At 40.8% G+C, this 21456-nt stretch overlaps 3 protein-coding genes across 4 annotated transcripts; 2 read left to right on the top strand and 1 right to left on the bottom strand.

The window, feature by feature from the left end:
* The first annotated feature begins 2122 nt into the window (after nucleotides 1-2122).
* On the top strand, nucleotides 2123-4292 carry Sprn (Spermitin). 2 transcript variants are annotated; one of them, XM_070215295.1, is made up of 3 exons: nucleotides 2123-2236; nucleotides 2302-3293; nucleotides 3351-4292. In XM_070215295.1, exons 2-3 carry the CDS (start codon nucleotides 2318-2320, stop codon nucleotides 4145-4147), a joined length of 1773 nt encoding a protein of 590 aa, XP_070071396.1. In that variant the 5' UTR covers nucleotides 2123-2236; nucleotides 2302-2317; the 3' UTR covers nucleotides 4148-4292. The 2 variants fall into 2 exon arrangements, with proteins under 2 accessions (XP_070071396.1, XP_070071397.1); XM_070215296.1 differs by lacking the exon at nucleotides 2123-2236 and having other exon boundaries at nucleotides 2245-3293; nucleotides 3351-3806; nucleotides 3858-4291.
* A 230-nt stretch (nucleotides 4293-4522) lies between these two features.
* CCDC151 (Coiled-coil domain containing protein 151) lies at nucleotides 4523-6825 on the top strand. Its single transcript, XM_017146673.3, has 6 exons — nucleotides 4523-4605; nucleotides 4664-5106; nucleotides 5296-5990; nucleotides 6060-6312; nucleotides 6372-6627; nucleotides 6698-6825. Exons 1-6 carry the CDS (start codon nucleotides 4536-4538, stop codon nucleotides 6823-6825), a joined length of 1845 nt encoding a protein of 614 aa, XP_017002162.3. The 5' UTR covers nucleotides 4523-4535.
* A 4408-nt stretch (nucleotides 6826-11233) lies between these two features.
* Nucleotides 11234-12336, bottom strand: LOC108060802 (peritrophin-44). Its single transcript, XM_070215625.1, has one exon. The coding sequence runs from the start codon at nucleotides 12215-12217 to the stop codon at nucleotides 11234-11236; it is 984 nt and encodes a 327-aa protein (XP_070071726.1). The 5' UTR covers nucleotides 12218-12336.
* Nucleotides 12337-21456: the final 9120 nt, after the last annotated feature.

Consider the following 21456-nt stretch of genomic DNA (forward strand, 5'->3'; position numbering starts at 1 on the left):
TTTTGCTTTGGGTTTGTGTCTTTGCTAATTGTGTGTATTTTGTTGTTGTGAAATGACTATTTACTTATTGGAATTGACAATTTTGCTGGTTGGGGCCTGTTTAACAATTATTACAGTTGATTTTACCAAGTTTTTTTTTGTGTGCAAGCACTCCCATTTTAATTTTAATTAATTTCAATGTATATGTGGCAGCTGTGACTGTCGCTCGCCAAGAGTCATGGGATGGTTACCCGGAGGCAGTGGAGCAGTAGCCAAAATGATTATGAGTAATTAGTTTTAATGGGCTCGAAGCATGTCCTGGCAGCTGCAGAATGTCGCACCTGGGCCAGGTGCCACTCGGCAACTACCTAGTCTGCCTGACTTTCGGCCAGGCTGCCTTGCACACTCGAGAGATGAAAGTTAACTCGAGGACCTGGGTTACCATGAGCTAAATATTTAAGTTGGTTTTGGAAATTACAATATAATGTTACCATTAGAAGCCAGTATACCTTCTGGTTGGCTGACCAGCCAAATTAATGGCACTTCAACTAGATACTCTCGTTGAAGTAGTGATTATTAAATTACGTTAGTGCCACCCTTTTCAAACTATTTAAATCAGGAAATAAATAGAAGAGTTTTGGATGCTGCATTGCTATCATAACTTCATAAACAATCAAACATGAATACATAAAAAATAAAAACCAATTAAAAACCCCAATTAAAGACCATCAGGCTTAATTCATTTTTGGTTCTCCATGCTTACCATTGAATATTAAATCAAATAAAATGTCACATAATTTAAAAATGGTTTTATTTACAAACACACCAATTAATATTTAACAAATGCTAATTTATGACTGCCCCGAACCACAGCCAAATTCAAAAAACAAATATTGAATAATTTCATTTGTTTTTCATTTATGGTAGATTTAATTAGATGCAAGAGAGCTATTTAAAAATTACATAAACCACATATAATCTGCTCTGTCGATGGGTTCCGATCTGTATCGATACGACTAAAGCTGGATTTGCGAAAACAAAGTCATAAATCAAAACCTATTTGTGCTACGATTTAACTGACATTTCGCTGTCTCTGCGCTTTGATCGGTTTTGCAAACAGATAAGTGTCACCAAAATATTTACAAGGATGCCAGAAGCTTCAGCCAAAAAAGGAAAGAGGACGAAAATCCGGCGATTGACTGGGAAAAAGTCGAATCAAAAAATTCTAAGCTTTGAACATTGTGCAGAAAGTCAATTTGGAGCACATACAAACATGTGAGTATGCACAGTACGGGGAAAATGAGAAAATTGCGAAAAATCAAGAGAGAACTGGGGAAACTTTGGTGGAACGAGTACCATACAAAATTTAATGGTGCGCAAATTTTGATTGTTTTACTTTGAGAATGGAAGTTTCCTTCCTCCCTTTTTGTTTTCAGCATTTTTTTGTTCTGCTCTGTTCCATTTTGTTTGCATTCGCTATTTATTTATTTCGCCAAGCTTTGAATTCGTTTTCCCGCATTTTATGCATATTTCAGATTCAAATATTTTTCCTGCGCTATTTGCTTTCGACCGGTCCCCCGTGTATTTGTTTAGCTGCGGGCTCTCATCTATATATATATATTGCTTACATTCAGAGCATTTCGAGTCCTCATCGCACCAAGAAAATAATGTTTTGCTTTGGCCTTCAGGTGCTTTTGTTTCCATTCCCATTTCGCTCATTGAAAAGCCAGCGGAAAGTTGATGTCACTGTAATTTGATTCCCACTCCACGACGGACTGTTCCACATGCCAGCTTCCTTTTCCCGTCTCTGTGATTACGCATACGCTCCGTTGGGCAAAAAGCAAATTGTAATTAGACACAGGGGCCGAGCTGGCTCATGCGTGCGGACAACAATGAACGGAAGTTGTTCCCCGAATCAGTTGTATCTTGTTATGTCCAACTGAAGGCGGCCCAGAACTGACCTGGCAGTGAAACCAATGAATATATATGATGGCAATAAAAAAGGAACACGTGAAACTTCATAGCGCAAAAGATAAAAAAGAATTGTTGTGAATCATGAAATGTCATTTGCTAAATAAATTAATTCAAATAGTTAAAAAAAATTAACTAATAGTTTCTCGTAATGTTTCCAATTAAAAACTTAAAATAAATCAAACAACAAACCCTTCATTTTTAATAATAGCCCAAACTTAGTAACTCTGTATAAAGCAAAAACGTCAAAGAATTTTCTCCACATTGAATCAACACTCAATAAGCTGTAAGTCATTTGTAAAATCTTTAAAATACCAGTAAATTTTTATTCATTTTATTTTCATTCGGTAGATATTCGGCTTAGACAATGTTGGACAGTCAAGAGGATGGATTGAATGCAGAAATGCAAACTGAGCCCACTGCAGTTGGCGAAATGCAATCGGATTTGCAATCACAGCCACCTAAGGGAAGTCCTGGTTCGTCAGATCTTCAGGCCTCGGATATTGTCAATCAAATGGATGGAGAAAGTTCCCTTGAAACTAACTTGGAAGAGTCCTTTAAAGTAGACTGCAGCCTACCTATGGATAGCCTTTTGTCACCTTTTAATATCATAGATCAATTGCGTAAACATAGTGAGGTGAAGGACCTTTTAGACTTAGGGGATCATTCCTATTTTGGCAAATATGAACTACCTTTGTCCCTAAAGTCCGAGTGTTCTGAAGAAAGCCAAGTTACAATACCGTACTTTATTCCAGAACTGGAAATGGCTTGTGCTGGCGAAGAAATTGAACGTGAACTAGAAGTAGCATTAGCTGAAATTGAGAATCCAACTGAACCAGAGATCGAACGACTGGAAATAGAACCTATCAAGGAATTAAATATACCAGGGATAACGGAAACACATTTCACTGGGATTGAAGAACCAAAGTTAGAGGGATTAAATTTACCAGAAAGCGAAAAAATAAAATCACCTACAATTGAAGGACCTAATTTAAAAGGGAAAGAAGAAATAGAAAAACCGAAACCTGAAATCATTGAAAAACTATTATGTTCAGCAGAGCTAAAGCCAATATCAGTTGACATCCTTGCCCCAAAAACTCTTCAGATCGAAGAACTGATTGCTCCATTAGTTGAAAACCCGAAGCCTAAACTTGGTTTTATTAGTTCCTTGATAGGAAACAAGTTGGCTTGGACTCCCAGTGTCAGACATTCCTTTGGCGACAGAGTAATAAAAAGGACGAACAAGCGATCCAGGGAAATGATTCAACAGGAGGCATCTCGATCCCTAAAGTCCCTTATTTTAAGCTTAACAATGCTTAAAAAGTTGGAGGCTTCTTATAATGGTAAGGGGTTTTCAATAGGACCAGTATTCGTTTACTATCTAATCATTTTTTTTTCAGATAATTCCTATAAGAGCAGATTGAACCGATTTGAAAAAGTCAGGAGCTCGTTAACCTTTTCCCGAGTATTTAGGCAGAACATTTTTCAGCTCACTTCGGAGGTGGAGAGCAGCAAGAAGGCAATTGAAGAAAACTCGCTGGGCTGTGGTGAGCCCATGATTAGAAGTCCCAGCGAATATAGAGAACCACTTCCTATACTATACCGACTAGATGCTAGCGAAGGACTGACTTGCAACGGTTTGAGTGTGAGCAAGGATTCCGTTTTCAGTGAGGTTTCCGAAAGCGATGACTCGCAAGTCCAGAACAAGTTATGTGCAACGAAGTCCCTTCGAGAAGTCCATGGATTAACTAGACCAGTGGCCGATCTGGGGGACATTCTGAATAGTGGCAGGGTTTTGTTCAGTCAGTCCGTTAGGCTGTTCTGTTTCAACAAGTTGAAGGAGTGGAAACGGCAAGGTAAGGTACGCGGTACCCCCGAGACTCCTCACCGTTCCCCCTCCTTCTCAGGCGAGGGCAAAATCGAAATCCTGGAGCACCAGGGCTCGTACTACATAGTACTCCACGACAAGGTCACCGGGGAGCTGATCATCCACATGCGAGTGGACGAAAAATGGCGCATCGACTACATGACCAATAGCTCCTACAGCTGCCGCTGGACCAACATCAACTATGCCTCCAGTCGGGTGGGCATTCTGGAGAGGATTGCCTGCTCCTTCCGCGAGCCTAGCCACGCCGCCGAATTCGTCGCGAGGGTCCGGAACAGTGCGATACAATCCCGCTTAGATTGGAGTTCTTAACTTACAAATTAATTGCTTTCCAGTTGAATTCCCAGTGAATTCCTTGGTGTTTCTTGCGTTCGGCGGCGTGTTACAAGCTGACGAAAAATTATTGTGGAATCTTTAAATATATTTTGTAAATAAAGTGGTTGAGATATTAAAAATTCTAGGAAAATAGCCAGATGTTTTACTAATTTTAATTATGTAAAAGTTTTAAAAGTTACAAAAAAAGATATTCTATTTTATTTTTAAGAAACGAAAAGCTTTTCGATAGGGAGGGTAGATAGTTGCTAGCAACCAACAGTGCTCTTCGTTAACTCAAACGTTGCCACAACAATTTTAGTATCGATTAAACAAACGGCTTACTTTGTGAAACTAATTCGAAAAGGTAAACCGCACAGATGAAGCCATGGAATCGGACAAGTTAAACGAATTGAACCGACAAATAAATGAGATTAAAAAGCGCATTTTACTGGCAGGTGAGTACTGAAGCCCTTAATTCAATTCAAGTAATAATAGTAAAACAAATCCTTGCAGAGGGCCAAAAGACGGCAAATGCGGCCGAGTGGCAGAAGCAGAACCGCATCAACTGTGACACAATTGGCTCCTTGAAGAAGGACATCAAGGAGCTGACAGTTAAGGCAAGTCGACTGCGAAATCCCCTCCAGCGACCGGTGGTCATCAAGGAATCGACAGGGGAATCCCGGAGGGCGCAGAGCTGTACGCCCACATTGATTGTGGGCAAGGCCACCTATCCCGTGGGAGCCAAAAATGCCGATGATGCGATATTTCTAACTGATCTCAAGATTACCGAGAGTCGCAAGCAGATGGATCTGCTGCGGCATCGCTTCAAGTCGCGCCAACAGCACTTCAGTAAGCTGGTGGAGAAATACAGGGGATTGCTGGCCAACAAGGAGGCTCAGAACCAGAATCTGGGTGAAAAGCCACCCGAAACCCTTGAGGAGGATGCCAACAGGAAGGTGAGAGCAATGCAACTTCAATAAGTTAACAAAAGAAAAACTTAAATATTTGCATTTAATATTTAAACAATTATTTAAAGAGCGATGGATTTTAATAGGCAATGATAATTATCGAAAAGAACAGGAAGTCTTTATTTACTATTTATTTAATATTATTCTGATTCGTTATTTTTCCATAATTTTATTCAGCTTGTGTGCCAGCTGGAGAACGAGATCCACCGCACCAACGTGCAGTGGATGGAGGCGGAGCACATCCGCAAGAAGTACCGCTCCATCGAGGCGTCCCTGATGACGGATGCGGAGCGCTTCGAGCGGAGTCTGCGGGAGCTGGAGGCCTCGCTGAGTGACCAGAAGGCGGAGATTGAGCGACTGCAGCAGGTGCACAACGAGGCGGTCGAGATGAGGGACGCGGCCAAGGTGATTCTGCAGCGGCAGGAGCAGCAGGCCAATCTGTCGCAGAAGACGCGGGAGCGGCAGGCCCTCGACTTCCGCAAGCAGGTGGAGGCTCGCAAGCTGGAGCTGGAGCGGATTGGGCGCAAGCTCTTTGCCGAAACGAAGACACTGGTCCATCAGGACAGCGTGGGTTCCAGCTCGGGCGATCAGCATACAGCCAAGACGGAGAACGGCGAGGAGGAGCCGGTGTCCCAGCTGGAGAGCGTTACCAGCGACATGGAGTCCCTGTTCAAGCAGCTCATGGAGGCCTCCGGAGCCACCTCGCCCTTCGAGGTCTTCGAGAGATTCAGCGCCCAGAAGGAGTCCGCAGCCCGCTTGAATTACCTGCGCAAGGCGGCCGAAGCGGAAAAGGCCAATTTGGAGGCGGAACGGGAGGCTTTGACCAGCGAACTGGAAGCCTCCAAGTTCTCAGACGTCAAGGAGAGTGAAGTGTGGGTACTCCAATATAATTTCATTTAATATAACAATAAACTTATATTTAAAATCATATTTTTTCCCAGTAACCAAGAGGTTATCGAGCAGATCAAGAACAGCATCGCCGCCATGGAGCAAGATCGCCAACTGGACACTGACGAGGCGGGCAAATCTATGGGGGTGCTAAAGTATCTGAAAGAGCGCATCTGCGAGATGATCTTCAAGGTGCAGGAGGTGGACGAGAGCAATATCGAGATACCCGAAAGGAAACTCCATGTTAGCGTGGCAGAACTACCCAATTTTCTGGCCCATACTGCCGAGGATGAGGATATGATTGAGGTAGAAGATAACTATGGCTATATTAGGAATTTATATATTAAAATCCTGATCTTTATTAGATCCTTAAACTGAAGATCAAGCGCTGCCAAGAGCTGAGCAAATCGGAGGATGTGCCGCCGTTCGATATACCCAAGTTGGACATAGTTGATGAGGAGGAAGAGGACATGTACAAGGCGGAGCCGCCCAAGTCCCCATCCGCCCCCGAGGGCGAGAAGCCACAGCCCATGCCCGTTTGCTACTACAACCTGTTCGCAGGAAGAGCCCAGAGAGCTGCCGGCACCTCCTCATCTTCTCCAGAACAGGCTCCGGCGGCGGGTAAATTTTAATTTGATCTTAAGAACTTCAAACATAGCCCCTAACCATTTTGAAAACATTTCACCCACAGTGGCCACCACCGATGATGATAATGAAGTGCCCTCCCGCAACTTCCTGAAGCGACAATCCGTGCTTATTGTCGACTCAAAGTCCCGACGTAAACCATTTAGACCCACACCCGGAGGAAGGCGCAAATAAGTCCAATTCAAATCAATTTATATACCAAGTTAAATAAAACATTGGTTGCCAATCAATTTTTCGTTTGGCTAAAAATGATTTTAAAATTATTTTAAATAAACATTTGGGGATTTTTCTAGCTCTAACCTTTTTGCTTTCCTTACTAATTGCAGAACCTAGAAATAAACTAAATTTAATCTTTAAATCTAGTTGCCACAAAAAAGCCCAGAGGCAAATTCAAAATATATACGCAGTTTGCGGTCATTAAATAAAATAAGGAAAAATGTCTCTAACTAGCAGTAGATGCATCTTTTATAACAAATGGAGTTCCTAGAAAACCATTCGGACGTCCATTCTTGTACTTTATGCCCGCTATATTTTCAAGGCTAGAATATCCAAAGGAAATTCTCTGCAGTTACTTATTGCCAGGGGGCGATTTAATATCTGAGGCAGCATCCTCTGCATATTCATTCTGCTTACTGCAGTTTCTGGATAAATGTCAGCAGCTTCAGTCAAACGACATAACAAATAGCTGTCCTGGCGATGCATCCAGTGCAAAGACAACGACAACGGCGAGGGTAAACAGGATTTACTGCCCCGAGGAGGACGACTTGGACGAATGGACGCCTTGGACTAGGAGGACGGCTTTCGGGTTGGGTGGTCTGATGGTAAATGAAGTGCAAAACGGAACAAAAAGCGGGCCGCGGCTGTTTCAGACGAAATAACCTTTCAAAAATTGTTTACACCACTGGCGCACAGTGGGCCAAATAAGCCTTTTTTTGGTATTCACAATTTAAGCACAGAAATTGAAATGTTTTAACAGGCGAATAAGTAAGTAAATAAATAATTGAATAAATATTTAGGTAGATAAATAAATGAAATAAATAATAAAGTAAATAAAAAACACATAAACAAATAAATAAAAAAAAAATAAAAAAAAATAGATAAATATTTAAAAAACAATTACAAATAAATAAATAAAAGAAGTATTAAATTGATCGTGCTGGTATGACTTCCTTATAGACCCCTGCGATTAGAGGTATCTCCATTCCCGCCCACTGTAAGCCGAAGGACATTCTGTAAGGCAGAATGGACGTCCTAGCTTTTCTAGTTAGCAACAATAAAGCGCACCAGCTGACGATGAACAATCAGGAGGACTGCCGCAGAGGCAGCTGCAAACTTCAGTGGCGATGTGTAAACAAAGACGCCGATGATCCATTGCCAGGGCCTGTTGCCGGAAGTCCAGGACCAGGACGAGAAGGACGAGGCAGAGGCAGGGGGATCCGTGTTGTGTGTGTGTCAACTAAATGTCAACAACGAGGACATAAACCACAGCAGACGCATACAAACAGCCCGGCGGTAAGATGGAAACTGGTGGCCGAGGAGGAGGAGGCGGGAAGAGCGTTCGCTGGAAACTCCAGCAGTTCCCAAGAAGGTGGCCCGAGTCAACCAGTTGGAAAAACAAAAGCGTAGCCCTTCGCCTCCAGCGAAAGGCGAAGGATCTGCTGCTGGAATGGCAATGGCATTGGCCCTGGCTGCATTGAATAAACCCGGCCAAAATCGAGGGCAACTCGAGGGGAGGTGGGTTCGGCTTTTGTGCGGTTTTCACTGCCATCGGAAGAAAACGCTTGACACTGGAATGTCGCGGCCTGCGGTTGAAGCCAGTCCGCATTGAATTGCACTGCTTGGCGGGCCCCAGCCACATCGGTGGTTCGCCGGATTGCGCTTTGTCCTCCTCTGCGCCGTAATTTTCCCCCTTAAATGAATATGAATTATTTTTAAATGGGAAAATGCGCATGAATGCAAGGGTAAAACAAAGAAAATTCTTGGAAAATTGTTTTAAAAGCCGACAAGTTGGCGGGGAAAGGTTGATATTTAAACGAGGTTTAATCATCCAATGAAAAGAAATGAAATCAATTGAAATTGGCAACATTTTGTATAAAGAGGTCGATGATCCAGACATAATTTATTCATAGTTCAATAGAATATTATAATAGAACCAAATATTAGTTTCTATATCAAAGGTTTTGAAGAGCTGTTTTTAAGCTTTTTAAGACCAGAATAAAGGCTAACAAAAATCTTCTCGTTATTCTTCTTCATATAAACTTTTCATCTTTAAACTGGTAAAAAGTTTATGGGAATGACTTACAACATTTAATCTCTTCTATTAGAAAAGAAAACTCTTCAAGAAATGCACTCTTCTTCTGAACAAGGCAACGTAAGTACACCTCTGATATGGCTTTTAGTACCCCATCAAAAGTTCACTCTTATTGAAATTAATTTCCGAGATAAGCAGATAAATGTAAGTGCGGAGTTAGATGGCAGATAACATAAATACCGTCATTACATTTCTCAGCCTCTTTCAGCAATTTTTTCCTCTTTTTTTTTTCTATGCTCCGCAGCGGAGAAAGTTTTCGCGGCTTCGGAGCCTGGGCAACTTTCTTTTGCCATTCACCCGATGCCCTCCAGTTGGGCACAAAGCCGAAAAGTCCTCTACAGCAATTACTAAACTCTAATCCCCGGAGTGCGCCATCGGGTAATCCCCGAACCACAATTGAGGGCGAAGACCTTAAAGGGAATTAGCTAATTAAAGGTAAGTGATGGCGGAACCGAAACGGCTTACTTCCCTGAGCCTGGCTACATCGTGTGTAATTGGATAGTCACGACTTTTATCCTGCCATTAATTCCCCCTATCCTGCCCCCCTCTAGCAACAGCCACGCCTACTTTTAAGGCAATTAAGGCGATTCGATCTCCTGGCGCGACCGTTAATCAAACGCCCATCGATTCGCAAGACAACGCCACTAATTTTAAGCCCATCGACTAAAGGTGGGCGTGGCCGGGAGCCGGGCGACCGCAAACAATAAATTTGAATTTCTGCTGCCGCCGCGGAAAACTTTTTAACTGTGCACAAACTGCGGCGGGAAAAGCATCAATATTCGGTTGGGGGTGCACAGGGAAAAGTCTAAGAAAATATTATTTTAACTGACTTTTAAAAAATATCATCGGATTTATTTGAGTTTATAATTAAATATGGAATATCTTCTAAATATATTTTGAGTAAAAACCATTCTGAGTGAAGTATGAAGCTTTTAATGCCAGATATTTCTTTCTGTGCATCTGTGTGTGCGCTTGACAGTGTGGTAAATAAATGAGCGGATACGGAAACGGTTTGGGAGATGTCGGGCGCTCTCTTTCTGTCCCTTTTTTCCCCGAGAATGTGTCCCTGTCGCCCGGTCGCCACTCTCCGAATGATAAATAACGTAATTTCTTTACAACTTTTCATTCAAATTTTCGCTACTTTTAACCGCACTCCGGGCTGCGAACCCAGCCTGTTGTTAAGTAAAATAAATTGCGATTCCGTGTAATAAAAGTCAATCATAATAATTCAATGACGCGACGCATTGTTGTGCCTCGTCATTGGGCTGCCTGCAGCCATTGCCGGCGAAATATCCACCCACAAACCACCCATCCACCCATTCAAGGGCGTTTACCACCCATTCTCACCCACTGGGCTTTCATAAATACAGCCCTCCGAGGAATATTTGAATTTTTCGTTGATTCATTTGATTTTCTGGCAGGCAGACTTCAACTGAAAGATGTCGCTTGTTCAAGTTGATTCTTCACTTGTGCTCGACTGAATGGAAAAGCAGAAGCGCCACTTACCATAATTAGTTATCATTAGTCAACTGATCAATCACTTGTGACATGAATCAACATATTTTAAATACTATTTTTTAGTAAAAAGAAAGGAAATATTTTACATCGTCGCCATTCAAACTTTGGACGTTGATATCTAAAGTAAGTAGTTAAAATTAGTCAACTGATCAGTTACATCTGACATAAATCATCAAAATATTTAAAATACTATTATGTAGAAAAAAGAAAAAATATTAAAAATATTATTTAGTGTTGGTCGTTAAATCTTGATTTTGACGTTGATGGTAATTGAATTGGTTCCAAATTGAGCTGCCACTAAACAAATTGTTTCGTTTCCTTTCTCCCAAAAGCTTAATTTAAAGCCAAATTGACTGGAAAAGGAAAATCTAGAAATCAGTGAAAATTTCCTTATATTGTTTGATTTTTTTTCTGAAATTGTTGATTGCAAAAAATGCTGAGCATAAATATTTTGCCAGACTTACTCATTCTCTTTTATTTTCCCTTAAAAAACTTGTATGTATTTTTAGGAAAGTATCTGATTATTGAAAAGGGAAGAAAATGGGCGCAGAAAATGTGTATTTTTTTGCAGATAACTGAAGCATGAGCAATTAATTAAGGGTCTATCGATTGAAGTTAACAAAATGCATTTAAATTGCTTTTAGTTTTGGCAAAAATTAATTCATTAATTAAATTTAATACAACTGTAGAAAAATCACTTTAGTTCAGTTTTGTGTATTTAATTTCAATGCAGAAAAGACAAAACAAAATTCCTTAACCATCCATGAAGCACACCCTGTGATTGGGGAACTTATCTGTGCACTGTCTCGAAATCTCGTTGAAATAGGGAAGATCGTCGGGGCACTTTTCCGATCTCTGCGAGCGAAAGTCCTGGCAGACGGTGTACTCCCTGCAGCCCGTGTTGATGGTGGCCACCTGAAGTTGGTTCATATTGCCACAGCGATCGTAGGAGCAGCTGTTGTCCTTCGGCGAACCACACCGCTGACTCCACCACTCAAAATGCTGTTCCCAAGGACAGCTGCTCCATCTTCCCACGTCGAATGGCGAAGTGCAGGCGTAATACCCGTAGCATGTCATCAAATCCGGCAGGAGCTGCAGTCCGGTTCTATCTTTCGGATAGTATTTAAAGCAAACTTGAAAATTCGTGGTGGGGGGCATAGCCGGAGGCGTCTCCTCGTCCTTGGAGCAGTAATCTGGTAGCCAGGATTGACAATTACCCGATTTTCGATTGAAGTATCGACCGGCGGAGCAGTTTAACGGAATGCCGAATCCATTGTGGCATTTATAATAATTCTGACAGTTACTGGGATCGCCCACGAAGGAACCGTCTTTCATATGGGAGCACATGTTATCCTGTGGACAGCCGGAAGTTTCCTGCTGGCAGGTTTGCAGCTCGTTGCTGAACACGTGATCCTCGCCACAGTCGCCCCAAGTCGGTTCATCGATGTCCTCGCACTTGACGAATCTCCGGCAATTCGAAGGATCGGCGATATAGTCCCCTGGCTGAAGGCTGGCGCAAATCTCTGAGATCTGAGAATGACATATCACGTCCGATGCCTTATCGCAGGTTCCACGTCGAAAGTTGTACAGCAATCCCTCATTGCATCCACGTCGTTCGATTAGTTTATTGTCCTCGCAAAATCCCCAGCTTTGGCAATCACTAGGGTCTCCTATATAACCGCTTCCTGCCCACAGCTTGCATTTTGTCTCCATCGAAAATCCTTCGATTCTTGCCATGGAAGCCAGAAATATAACCAAGTGGAAAGCACTTTGCGGAACTACGGTGAGCTAACTTTAGTCTCCGAGCATTCATCACTTTGCCTTTAGTACCTCTCATTTTAGTCAGACCGCCACCTCTTCCGGAACTCAACGAACTGAACTCGTTTGTCAATCTATTGGCATGCTTAAGTAGAAAAACCTATCTTGACTATTTGTGTCGCGGTCTATTTGTAGATACCAAAACAAGCTGATAAGAGAAACCTTTTTCACAATGAAATTAGAAATGTTCTGTACAAGTGACATGCGGATAAGAAGGTGTCGATTACCAAAAACGTTCTCGTCAAAATCATATTGGGGAAACCCTTCTATAAGAGTTTGATAATTTATGAAATCACCGAGAATAAGAGGTTCTCAAGGTAAATAGTTATTGAATTCTACAATTTTTGTCAAGTATGTAACTTTAAAGCCAATTTTATTTCATTGGCTCACTTTAATTTTATTTTAAGAAAATACGTCTTTTTTTGCGCCAACAATTTTTAACAAGGTAGAAGATAACTTCCGGTAAAGAAAATTCTTTAGTATGTATGTATGGCAGAAATGCCAAATTCTTTAAAAATACTGATATAAACTTGCAAGTCAATAAAGAGGAAATACATAAAATACATGTGTACTGTAAGAAATAGAGGATGTGAACTACAAAATATTTTAATTTCAATGTTGAAGTTTAATGTTTTTGTCTTCTAATATTTAAGTGTTTCAACGAATTTTGTCCAAATTAAATCAACAAATTTTCCTCTTTTGTTTTGTTCCAGTCATATAATTGCAAAAATGTAACGATTTCTTGCTCAGTGTGATGCAAGCAAAAATTTGCTTATCCAAATACGTTTATCGGAAAATATGAGACGCATGCAGAAGGATAAGCTATAATGTGTGTGAGTGTGATTGTGCTTTTCCGTGTCCTTTGCATTGTTAGCGCAGTTCCTGCTGCAAAACGAGGATCTCCGAGGGAAAGGACAAAGAGACGGTGCCCCAGTGGCTTGTCGCAATGTAAACTGCTTAGCATCGATTGGGTGCACTTATTGACATTTTATGCTTAAGGACATGCTTAATATCTACAACGTGCTATCCCAACTGCTCTGCCTTCGCGCTTCTTAAGCTTTCAGCGACAGCACAGTGGGATATTTGTTACTTTCAACTGAGTTTAAATTCAAAGTGCAAATTTGGTTAGCTTCGTTATAAATGAGGACTTGTGAACTTAAGAACTTAAATTTACATTTTAAACTTATAAAGTAATTTCCTTCAATATACTGAAAAACTTAGTTGACCTTTATAAACTTTTATTATTTTGTACTGCATTTAATAAAAATCTGAAGGAAGCGTGCACATTATTATCCCTATTAGCTCTTTTTAATTGGTCAGAGAACCTTTTTAAGAAAAATTCTTTTAAGATCCACATCTACATCAGCTGGGAAGTTAAAGCAGAACATAAATTATTTACTTGAAAGGCGGAACAGAACCGAATTCCATTTTTCTATTTAGACCTTCAAAGACGTTTTTAAATTCCACAGTAAAAGTGGAGAAGAAACCTGCTCTGCGAAGCGTAATGAAACAGTTGCCATCGGCGGATGCTGTCTGAGGGCATAGACGTACATACATATCTATGTGTTCTTCTAAATGCAAATGGTTGGGAGACCTGTGCCCCTGGTCCCCTGGCTTTTACCACTTCCGGAATTCAAGGCCGGTGGTACCAGTACGGCGCCGCTGGCTTCCGCTTCCTTCAGCCCTCCCTCCGCAGGACATTTATGCTGCTCATCAGCAGTGCTATCGATGTGGAGACCATCTGGCGGCCACCCGGCCAACTACTTGCCCGTAATTTTCTTTTCAATCAGTGGCTGGCTGCCTATCCCCGGGGGCAAGGGTAAGGCCCCACATTCCCTCCATTCACCTACACTTACAATGGCAAATTGTGCGACTGAGACTTCTGAGCTTAAGGGGGTACACGAAAAAATATTACTGTGAACATTTTTCTTAATAAATAATGTTAAATTATATTTAAAATGCTAGAACTTAAGTTCAATCAGAATTCACCAATTGGCAAACCCGTTTGGAATTGGTTGTACTTCCATTATTCAGAAATTTGTTCACTTCATTATTTATAATGATATATTTTTTGGGTCCCTTATCCATTCTTATGAGCCAAATTTTAAAGAAAATTTAAATGTTTTAAATTAAAAACTCGAAGTCTTTTTTTTTCTGTAAGTTTGTGTGTAGTGCCATTTTAGGATTTCGTTTCAGTAGAGATTTCGCCTATATATCCATATAATTTCCACCACCCTGTTTTCCCTGTCTGCCTTGTGGATTTTTGAGCGTCTTTTCCGGGCGTTCTTTGTAATTTTCCCCACATGTTCACGGCTTGAATATTTTATGGGCTTAAGTACTTTCAGTTAGAGCCTTTGCCTGGCCTTGTGCGTTTTGCACCTTACACCTCGTACATAAATTCATTAGGTTAGTTTGCTCTTCGCTCCTGGTCAATGTTTGCTGCTTGTCGGACAAGGAGTTCCACTTGTTGAGACTTGGCTCCATTAACATACCTGCAATGATAGGAAGTAGGATAAAAGTCAGTTTGGGTAATGTCAGAGGTCTTAAGTGGCCTTTGTACATTTTCTTTTATTTTCATCTATGCTTTTATCGATATTTTCAGGCCTTGGCATTCAAGAAGCTTGGAATGAAAGCAATTTGATTTCACATGTTACGTTTTAATTGAAAAATATTTAAGATAGCTAACATATAACATTAAACATTTTGCTTTCGGCTTCAGGTTTCAATCGCTAGGCGTGGTTTTAAAAAAATTAATTATATTCTGTGGTTGTTTTGATGTGGATTTATGTTGCTTTAGAAAACATTAATAATACGTTGTACAATGTACATACAACCAGAAGAAGTTATGCTTCCAAGTGGGTTTTAATCTGTTATTATTAAAAAATAAATCTTTTAAATATTATTATGATGATTTGCGAATGCTTAAAATTAGTATCTAATCGCCGCTTGCATAAAACATTCCACACAGGACTGTACTTTACCTTAAACCTCAGAAAACGTTAAAAGCAAGCATTAAACAGTTTGTGATAGCGAAACATCTTCAGCTCAAGGCGCCACTTGGGCAGCAGGGAAAATGAGCTCCGGCAAAGTCAGCAGGTCAAGGATTAACACGCTCTCTCCACCTGTCTCATATAACTCATTTTAATTAGGTTAAATATGCAATGGAAAAATGAAAAGTGCTGGGCGAAGCAAAGCGAGGGAGAGCGGAAAACGGAAAAAGGCAAGACCGTTCAGGCAAGACACAAACACCGGGCTTTTGGCCCGTGTAACCCCCCGAGATTCCGGAAAAGCGTTGAGGGGGCGGTGGGCGACGTTCAAGAGCGGCAACCAGCTCAATGAGATGCAAAGGACGATAAACAAGTCCGCCAGCGACGAGGATGCTCCGCTGGCGAAATAAGGTTACGAATCCTCGACTCAAAGGCGAAGACACGGCGCTCGGCGGAAAAAGGCTGAAGGAAAAGGAAAAGTGCACGGCCAAAGGCAGCCACCAAGTCATATTTCTCTTGGCCAAAATGAAAACGCCAAACAAACACGAAGGAAAGACCCGGACCCGGTGGAGCAAAAAAAAGGAGAATTATGGTGCCTTCGCTCCGAGTCGAAGGCGGCGACGGGATGGGGATCCAAATGTGGTCTGGGCTGGGCCACGTACTTGGAGTATTTTGCCAAAATTAAAATTTATGAACAGATAAAAAAGCGTTAATGGCCACTCGCAAAGGTCACGACTGGACGGACACACAGTGGGACGAGTCCTTAAATTTTGTGATTAAAAATAATTTGTCTTTGTAAAGTGATACTTAAATTGAAAATCAGATGTTAATTTCGAAATGGCTTCAGGTATTTAAAATAACTAGAGAAAAATAAAACCCTACTGAAATACATAAATTAAAGAATCTATAAACTTAAAAAAAAATTTAGAATTAAAAATATTTTATGAATTATTTTTAAGTTGTTATAATACATAAATGCATTTTTAAGTAATATTTAGATGAGTACTATATTTGAGGTGAGTTGTATTTATTATATAGTATAGTTTAACCCACTGTGGCACTGTGGGGTGTTAGTGTGTAACAGTCTCCCCCCGAGAGTGGCAAATGGAGCCGAGTGGACGCAGCACGCGAAGTGGACGTGGCTGCGAGAAAACCACAGCGAGGCAACGACAGCGACCAGCTATAAACGTTGCATTTTTATTGCATAGTCTTACAAAATTCTAGGTACCTCTTCCAAGGTCCAGATGGGCACCAAAGTGCTCCGCCCCCATTTGCGTTGGTCTGGCATAAGGGGCGAAAAGGTGCGGGTGTGTAGGCACTTTGCCAGAAGCCACGTGTTGACTTAGTGTGGCGCCACCTGGGGAGAGGTTGAGGCAGTTCAGCCATAAGTTATCAGGGTCAAAGTGCATGGGTGGTCGCAAAATAAGACAATAAGATATATATAGTACGTTAAGGCCATACTTATATGCCAGTGAATTATATGGCAGGCCTGCTTTTGGGGGTAGATTTAAAAAGATTGGTTTAAATATACTAACAGCAAATAAAAGTTTTTCGATTTGACAAAGCGGACCTTAAATAATTCACTGATGAAGGGTCATTCCAATCGAATTTGAAAGTTGCTTGTTGTTTTGACAGAAGAATGTTTTAAAAATAAATAGTAATGGGGAAACAATTTAGAGCAGGGACCGTAAATAATCATTATTTGAGATTTTTATTTTAAAAGGCCTACTGAGGTTTTTACAAGTTTTAATCAACAATTTAACTGGTTTTTATGCACTTTATAGACATGAACAAATAACAGATAATTTGCTTTCCAGATTTGTTGAAATGCATATACTTTGTGGACAAGAGTAAAAAGAACGTTATTTTTGACGTTTAAAACAAATATCACAGTAGTCTTTTTAAAATAAAAATCTCAAATAATGATTATTTACGGTCCCTGATTTAAAGTTGTAATATGATTTCCAAAGAATATATCTTTAAGTGCAGTCTACATGTCAACATGTGTGAGGTTTTCCATTTGGGATATCATTCACTCGGATTGTGCCTCCATAACTCAAATTCAAAACCGTGGGACAGATGTCGAGCTGCCGTGCACACGGAGCATGTTGTCATTGCTCTTGCGATGGCTCGGCCTGCAAATGCGAATGCGAGTGCGAGTGCGGGTGCTCAAGGCTTCAAAGTCGCATTTCTCGCTCTTGAAACAATGTCGACTCGTTGACAACCTCCTGAAGTGCACCTTCGCACACTCCCCAGATGCTTTGTGCCAGGGCCACGCCAGCCAACTCAACGATGCTAATGGTATTCGCCAGTTGTTGCTGCTGCTGACATTACTGATGTTGCTGCTGTTACTTCTATTGCTGCACTCGGGAAAATAGATCGGTGAAAAAATAAAAAAATATATATTTAGGTACAACTATTACTGGTTCTTTTAAATTGCTAAGAAATGATATAATAATATTTTGTAGTTTAATGACAGTTGGTAAATAATTTTAGAAGCTTTGTGGGTATATTAATTTTCATAAACCAACTATTAATTTTATCAACAGATCATGTATACATTTTACTAATGTTTTACAGTTTAAAAAAATATGTAAAAATACTCCCAGTCTGCGGAGGTTTTTCTTCAAGTGTTCCAACCTATCCACGTGCCCAGCAGTTTTCCTTTTTCCCAGTCACGCGCGGGTGAAGGGCCAGGCCCGAAAGGAAAGCCATGGGCAGTGGCAGTGGCAGCCACTTTGGCCAGATGCAAATACGCGTGAGTGGCGCCTGGGTCAACTTTTCACTGGGAAGGAACCGAGGGGTCCCTGAGATGGGTCTTCGCCGGCTTCTCCGGGGTTCTCCAGGCGGTCGTGTTGTTTGTGGCGTTTAACGACCTTTTAAATGTGCGTCTAATTATGTTTACGTGCTGCCCCGTGCGACACCCGAAACCCAAGAATGGATGGCTAAATTGCCAAGCGAATGGCTGAAATGGGTTAGCTGGTTAGCTGGCTAGGTGGCATTGGCGGGTTGACTTTTTGCACAAATCCATTTGCTCACAACTTGTTAATAATGCGAGTTTACGGCCACTCGGGCCAACGTGACCTGTGCTCGGCGAAAGTATTGTTTTAATTTTTAATTGGATAACGCACCCAAGTGGGCAGAAACACAACCTTTATTGCCACCAATCTTTGGGCTTAAAAATTCAGGGTCTCTTTTCTTAGTGCCAGAAAGTTTACTTTTAAAATATTAATTGCTGTCCCTTTTTTGAGAAGTTTTCCTAAATCTCTTCTTTATTTCTTATGTATGCTATAAAGAAATGTTTTTAATTTTAGGTACGATTTCTGCCTTAATCTTTATTAATCAATTTAATTGAAGTCATTTCTTGAAATCATTTTTGGCAGTTTTCATTTTAGATATTTGTCGAAAAAGCGAACTTATATTCCTCAAGGACTGGCCTTCATTCTTGTCCAATGAACTAAACAAAGCGCTATCAAATTACGACGAGGGTCAGAAAATCCTTCACGTTTCGCCATATCCTTCCACCCACTTGCCCTTTCACCTTAGCCTCGTTACGGGGAGCTTGGGCTGACCTCTGACCTTCGTAGCAAATGCCCCGTGGCTGGATATTAATTTCTTATTTTTAAAAGCGGCCCTGCCATTTCGTACGGCCCGCCCTCGGGGACTTTTGCAACATCACGATGCATTTTAAAATAATTTCCCATATTGCCACGTTGTGTAAATTAATAATCTGCATATTGGGGGGTCTTCAGCCCCCTCGCAATGAGACGAAGTACACAAGTACAAAGGAAAGCCCGCCTGAATTATTCATAAATTGAGGACGGGCTGGGCGTAATATTGCCTTTTAATAACCAGCGAATTGGGCATCGGCAGACTGCCGTTGAAATCGAATCTTTTTCTTTATGCCTGCGCCGAAATGCATATATCTCGTGTCCTTGCCTCCACAATATCCGCCCACTTTTATGGTCTTTTGCCGAAAACTCAAGCGTGAATTGTGGGTCCGCCAATATGGGAATGAAACGATGCCACTGCGTTTATTGCATTGCCCGCAACAAAATGTTTTATTCGGCAGACAATAAACCATAAATGCAAACATGAAACGGGATCCGGCAAATCTGTGCTGGCGTAAAGTGTAAACAGCTGGAAGGATGCTGCCGGAATATATTTCATTCGTTCTCTCCGCGGGTAATTAGAGATTCACAGTTAATGGGGCGCATTAAGTTTATTGGCTCATTTGGTTAAGGTTTCTTCAGCTTCCGGACAAAGTCGAATGCAAATGCCAAAACATTTCATGTTTATGAGAGCAATTAACACAACGCTTCGAGTGCTTGCATTTTCCCCCAAGCTAATTTGAAGTTTACAAGCTTGTTTTACCAACCAAGAATTTTTGTCAACCGATGTTAAAGATATTTAAATTAAAAGCAAAGGCATTGTGATTTTAAAAGCGCTAGGAGCTATTAATAAATTCAATTTAGTTCAGACCAGGTAAATTGTAATTGAATTTAAACTAAATTTAAAATAGAACGTTTGTCAAAAACAAATCCCTTTAATAACAATTCGCAAAGAAAAACTAGGCAAAAATAAAGAAATACCTTTTGTTTATTTGGTTTTCAAATATTTTCACTTTTAATTAGATTTCTTGGTTAAAATTTCTGAGAAGTAATATACATATATACGCGCTCCTTTTGTAATAATACCATCAAACAGATGGCTGCAACAATCCGGAGTGGAAGTCCCCAAAGTAAGAGCGGTACTCTAATGAGGGAAACTCATTTGGGTAAAAGCACAAAGCAAAGCATTCCGCCCATTAAGAGGCATAATAATAAATACTTATCACCGGAGGAGCCTAGCCGGGAGTCAAGGGGGAAAAACGCAGCGAACATATTGTCGCCGCACCACCGCCCACAAGCCACCCGAACCACCCAACCACCCACTTTCACCCACATTTCTCACTTTTCTCCCGCCGAGCACAGATGTGTGGCAGCAAATGCCGTAAAACAAATGTAAAGTGAAATTGCTTTCGCTGTTGCCAGCAAACAGCGACCACGCCCACCGACCTGTTCGGTCTACGCCCTCAAAAAATGAATGAATTTCTGGCAGTGTGGCCGTATGCGTATTTATGCAGAGAAAAAATTTTACGTACTAAAATTGCAGTACAATAAATAATAATTTTCAAAAAATCTTTTTAGAAAATAAATAATAAAATAGGTATAATTTTTTGTAAAACAAAAATTGAAAGGACATTTTTATAAATAAATAAAATGTGTATGTTCAACTTACACAACATTTCTTTTCCTGTAACCCTGCATACATTTGTGTGCGTGTCGACAGACGGATGCGGAAACGGATGTGAAAAGTGCAGTCATAAATGTGCCGCCGCCCTTTTGGTAAGACGTTAATAATTGTCGGCCAAAGGCGCTGAGGTGGCTGGTGGGTGGTGGGTTTCGGTGGTTGGGTGTTTGCCCAAAAACATATTCGGTAGCTTTTTGGCCCTACAAAGCTGCCATGCCAACGAAAAGGAGATGAAATTTTCAAATTCGCGCATTTTCTTTCCACTTTATGGCATTTCTCCTTGCTCCTCGGCTTCCCACGGGCGTGGCTTTGTAATTATGACAAATGCTAAAATATGGCATGTGTGTGCGCACATATTTGACTCAGTGTGTGTCGTTGGGGGATTTGTGATTTTTTACTTTCCTTGTTTCTACGGCGGATCCGAGTTAAGCCCCACAGTAAACATAAAAGTCCCCAGGAAATCCGCGTGCACATAAACTACTAAATCAAAATTCAGAATCGCACGGGAGGTAAAAACTTATTTAAAAAAGAATTGGTATGTAACCTTTTTCTCAGGACTACAGAATATTTTTGTGATTTTTTCTTGTTGAAACTGGGTATTTGTGTTTAATTGCTTTGACCATGGTAATATTTGAGTTCCATGTTTGCAAATATGTTTATCCATTCAATAATGTTTATGGGCTCTGCCAAATAAAATAATATTTATTGATATTTATTTAAAATATTTAAAATTGTGTTTTTAACTTTTCAAAAATCATTGCTTTTCCCCTTAAGCTTCTTACAATAGGTCTTGAAATGTATAGCCAAATTTTCATATAAATGCAACATTTACTTCATCCTCTGGGCCTGTCAATCATACCGATTTCTATTTATATAAAA

Source organism: Drosophila takahashii, chromosome 3L (assembly GCF_030179915.1).
Source record: "Drosophila takahashii strain IR98-3 E-12201 chromosome 3L, DtakHiC1v2, whole genome shotgun sequence".
In the NCBI taxonomy this organism is placed as follows: Eukaryota; Metazoa; Arthropoda; class Insecta; order Diptera; family Drosophilidae; genus Drosophila; species Drosophila takahashii.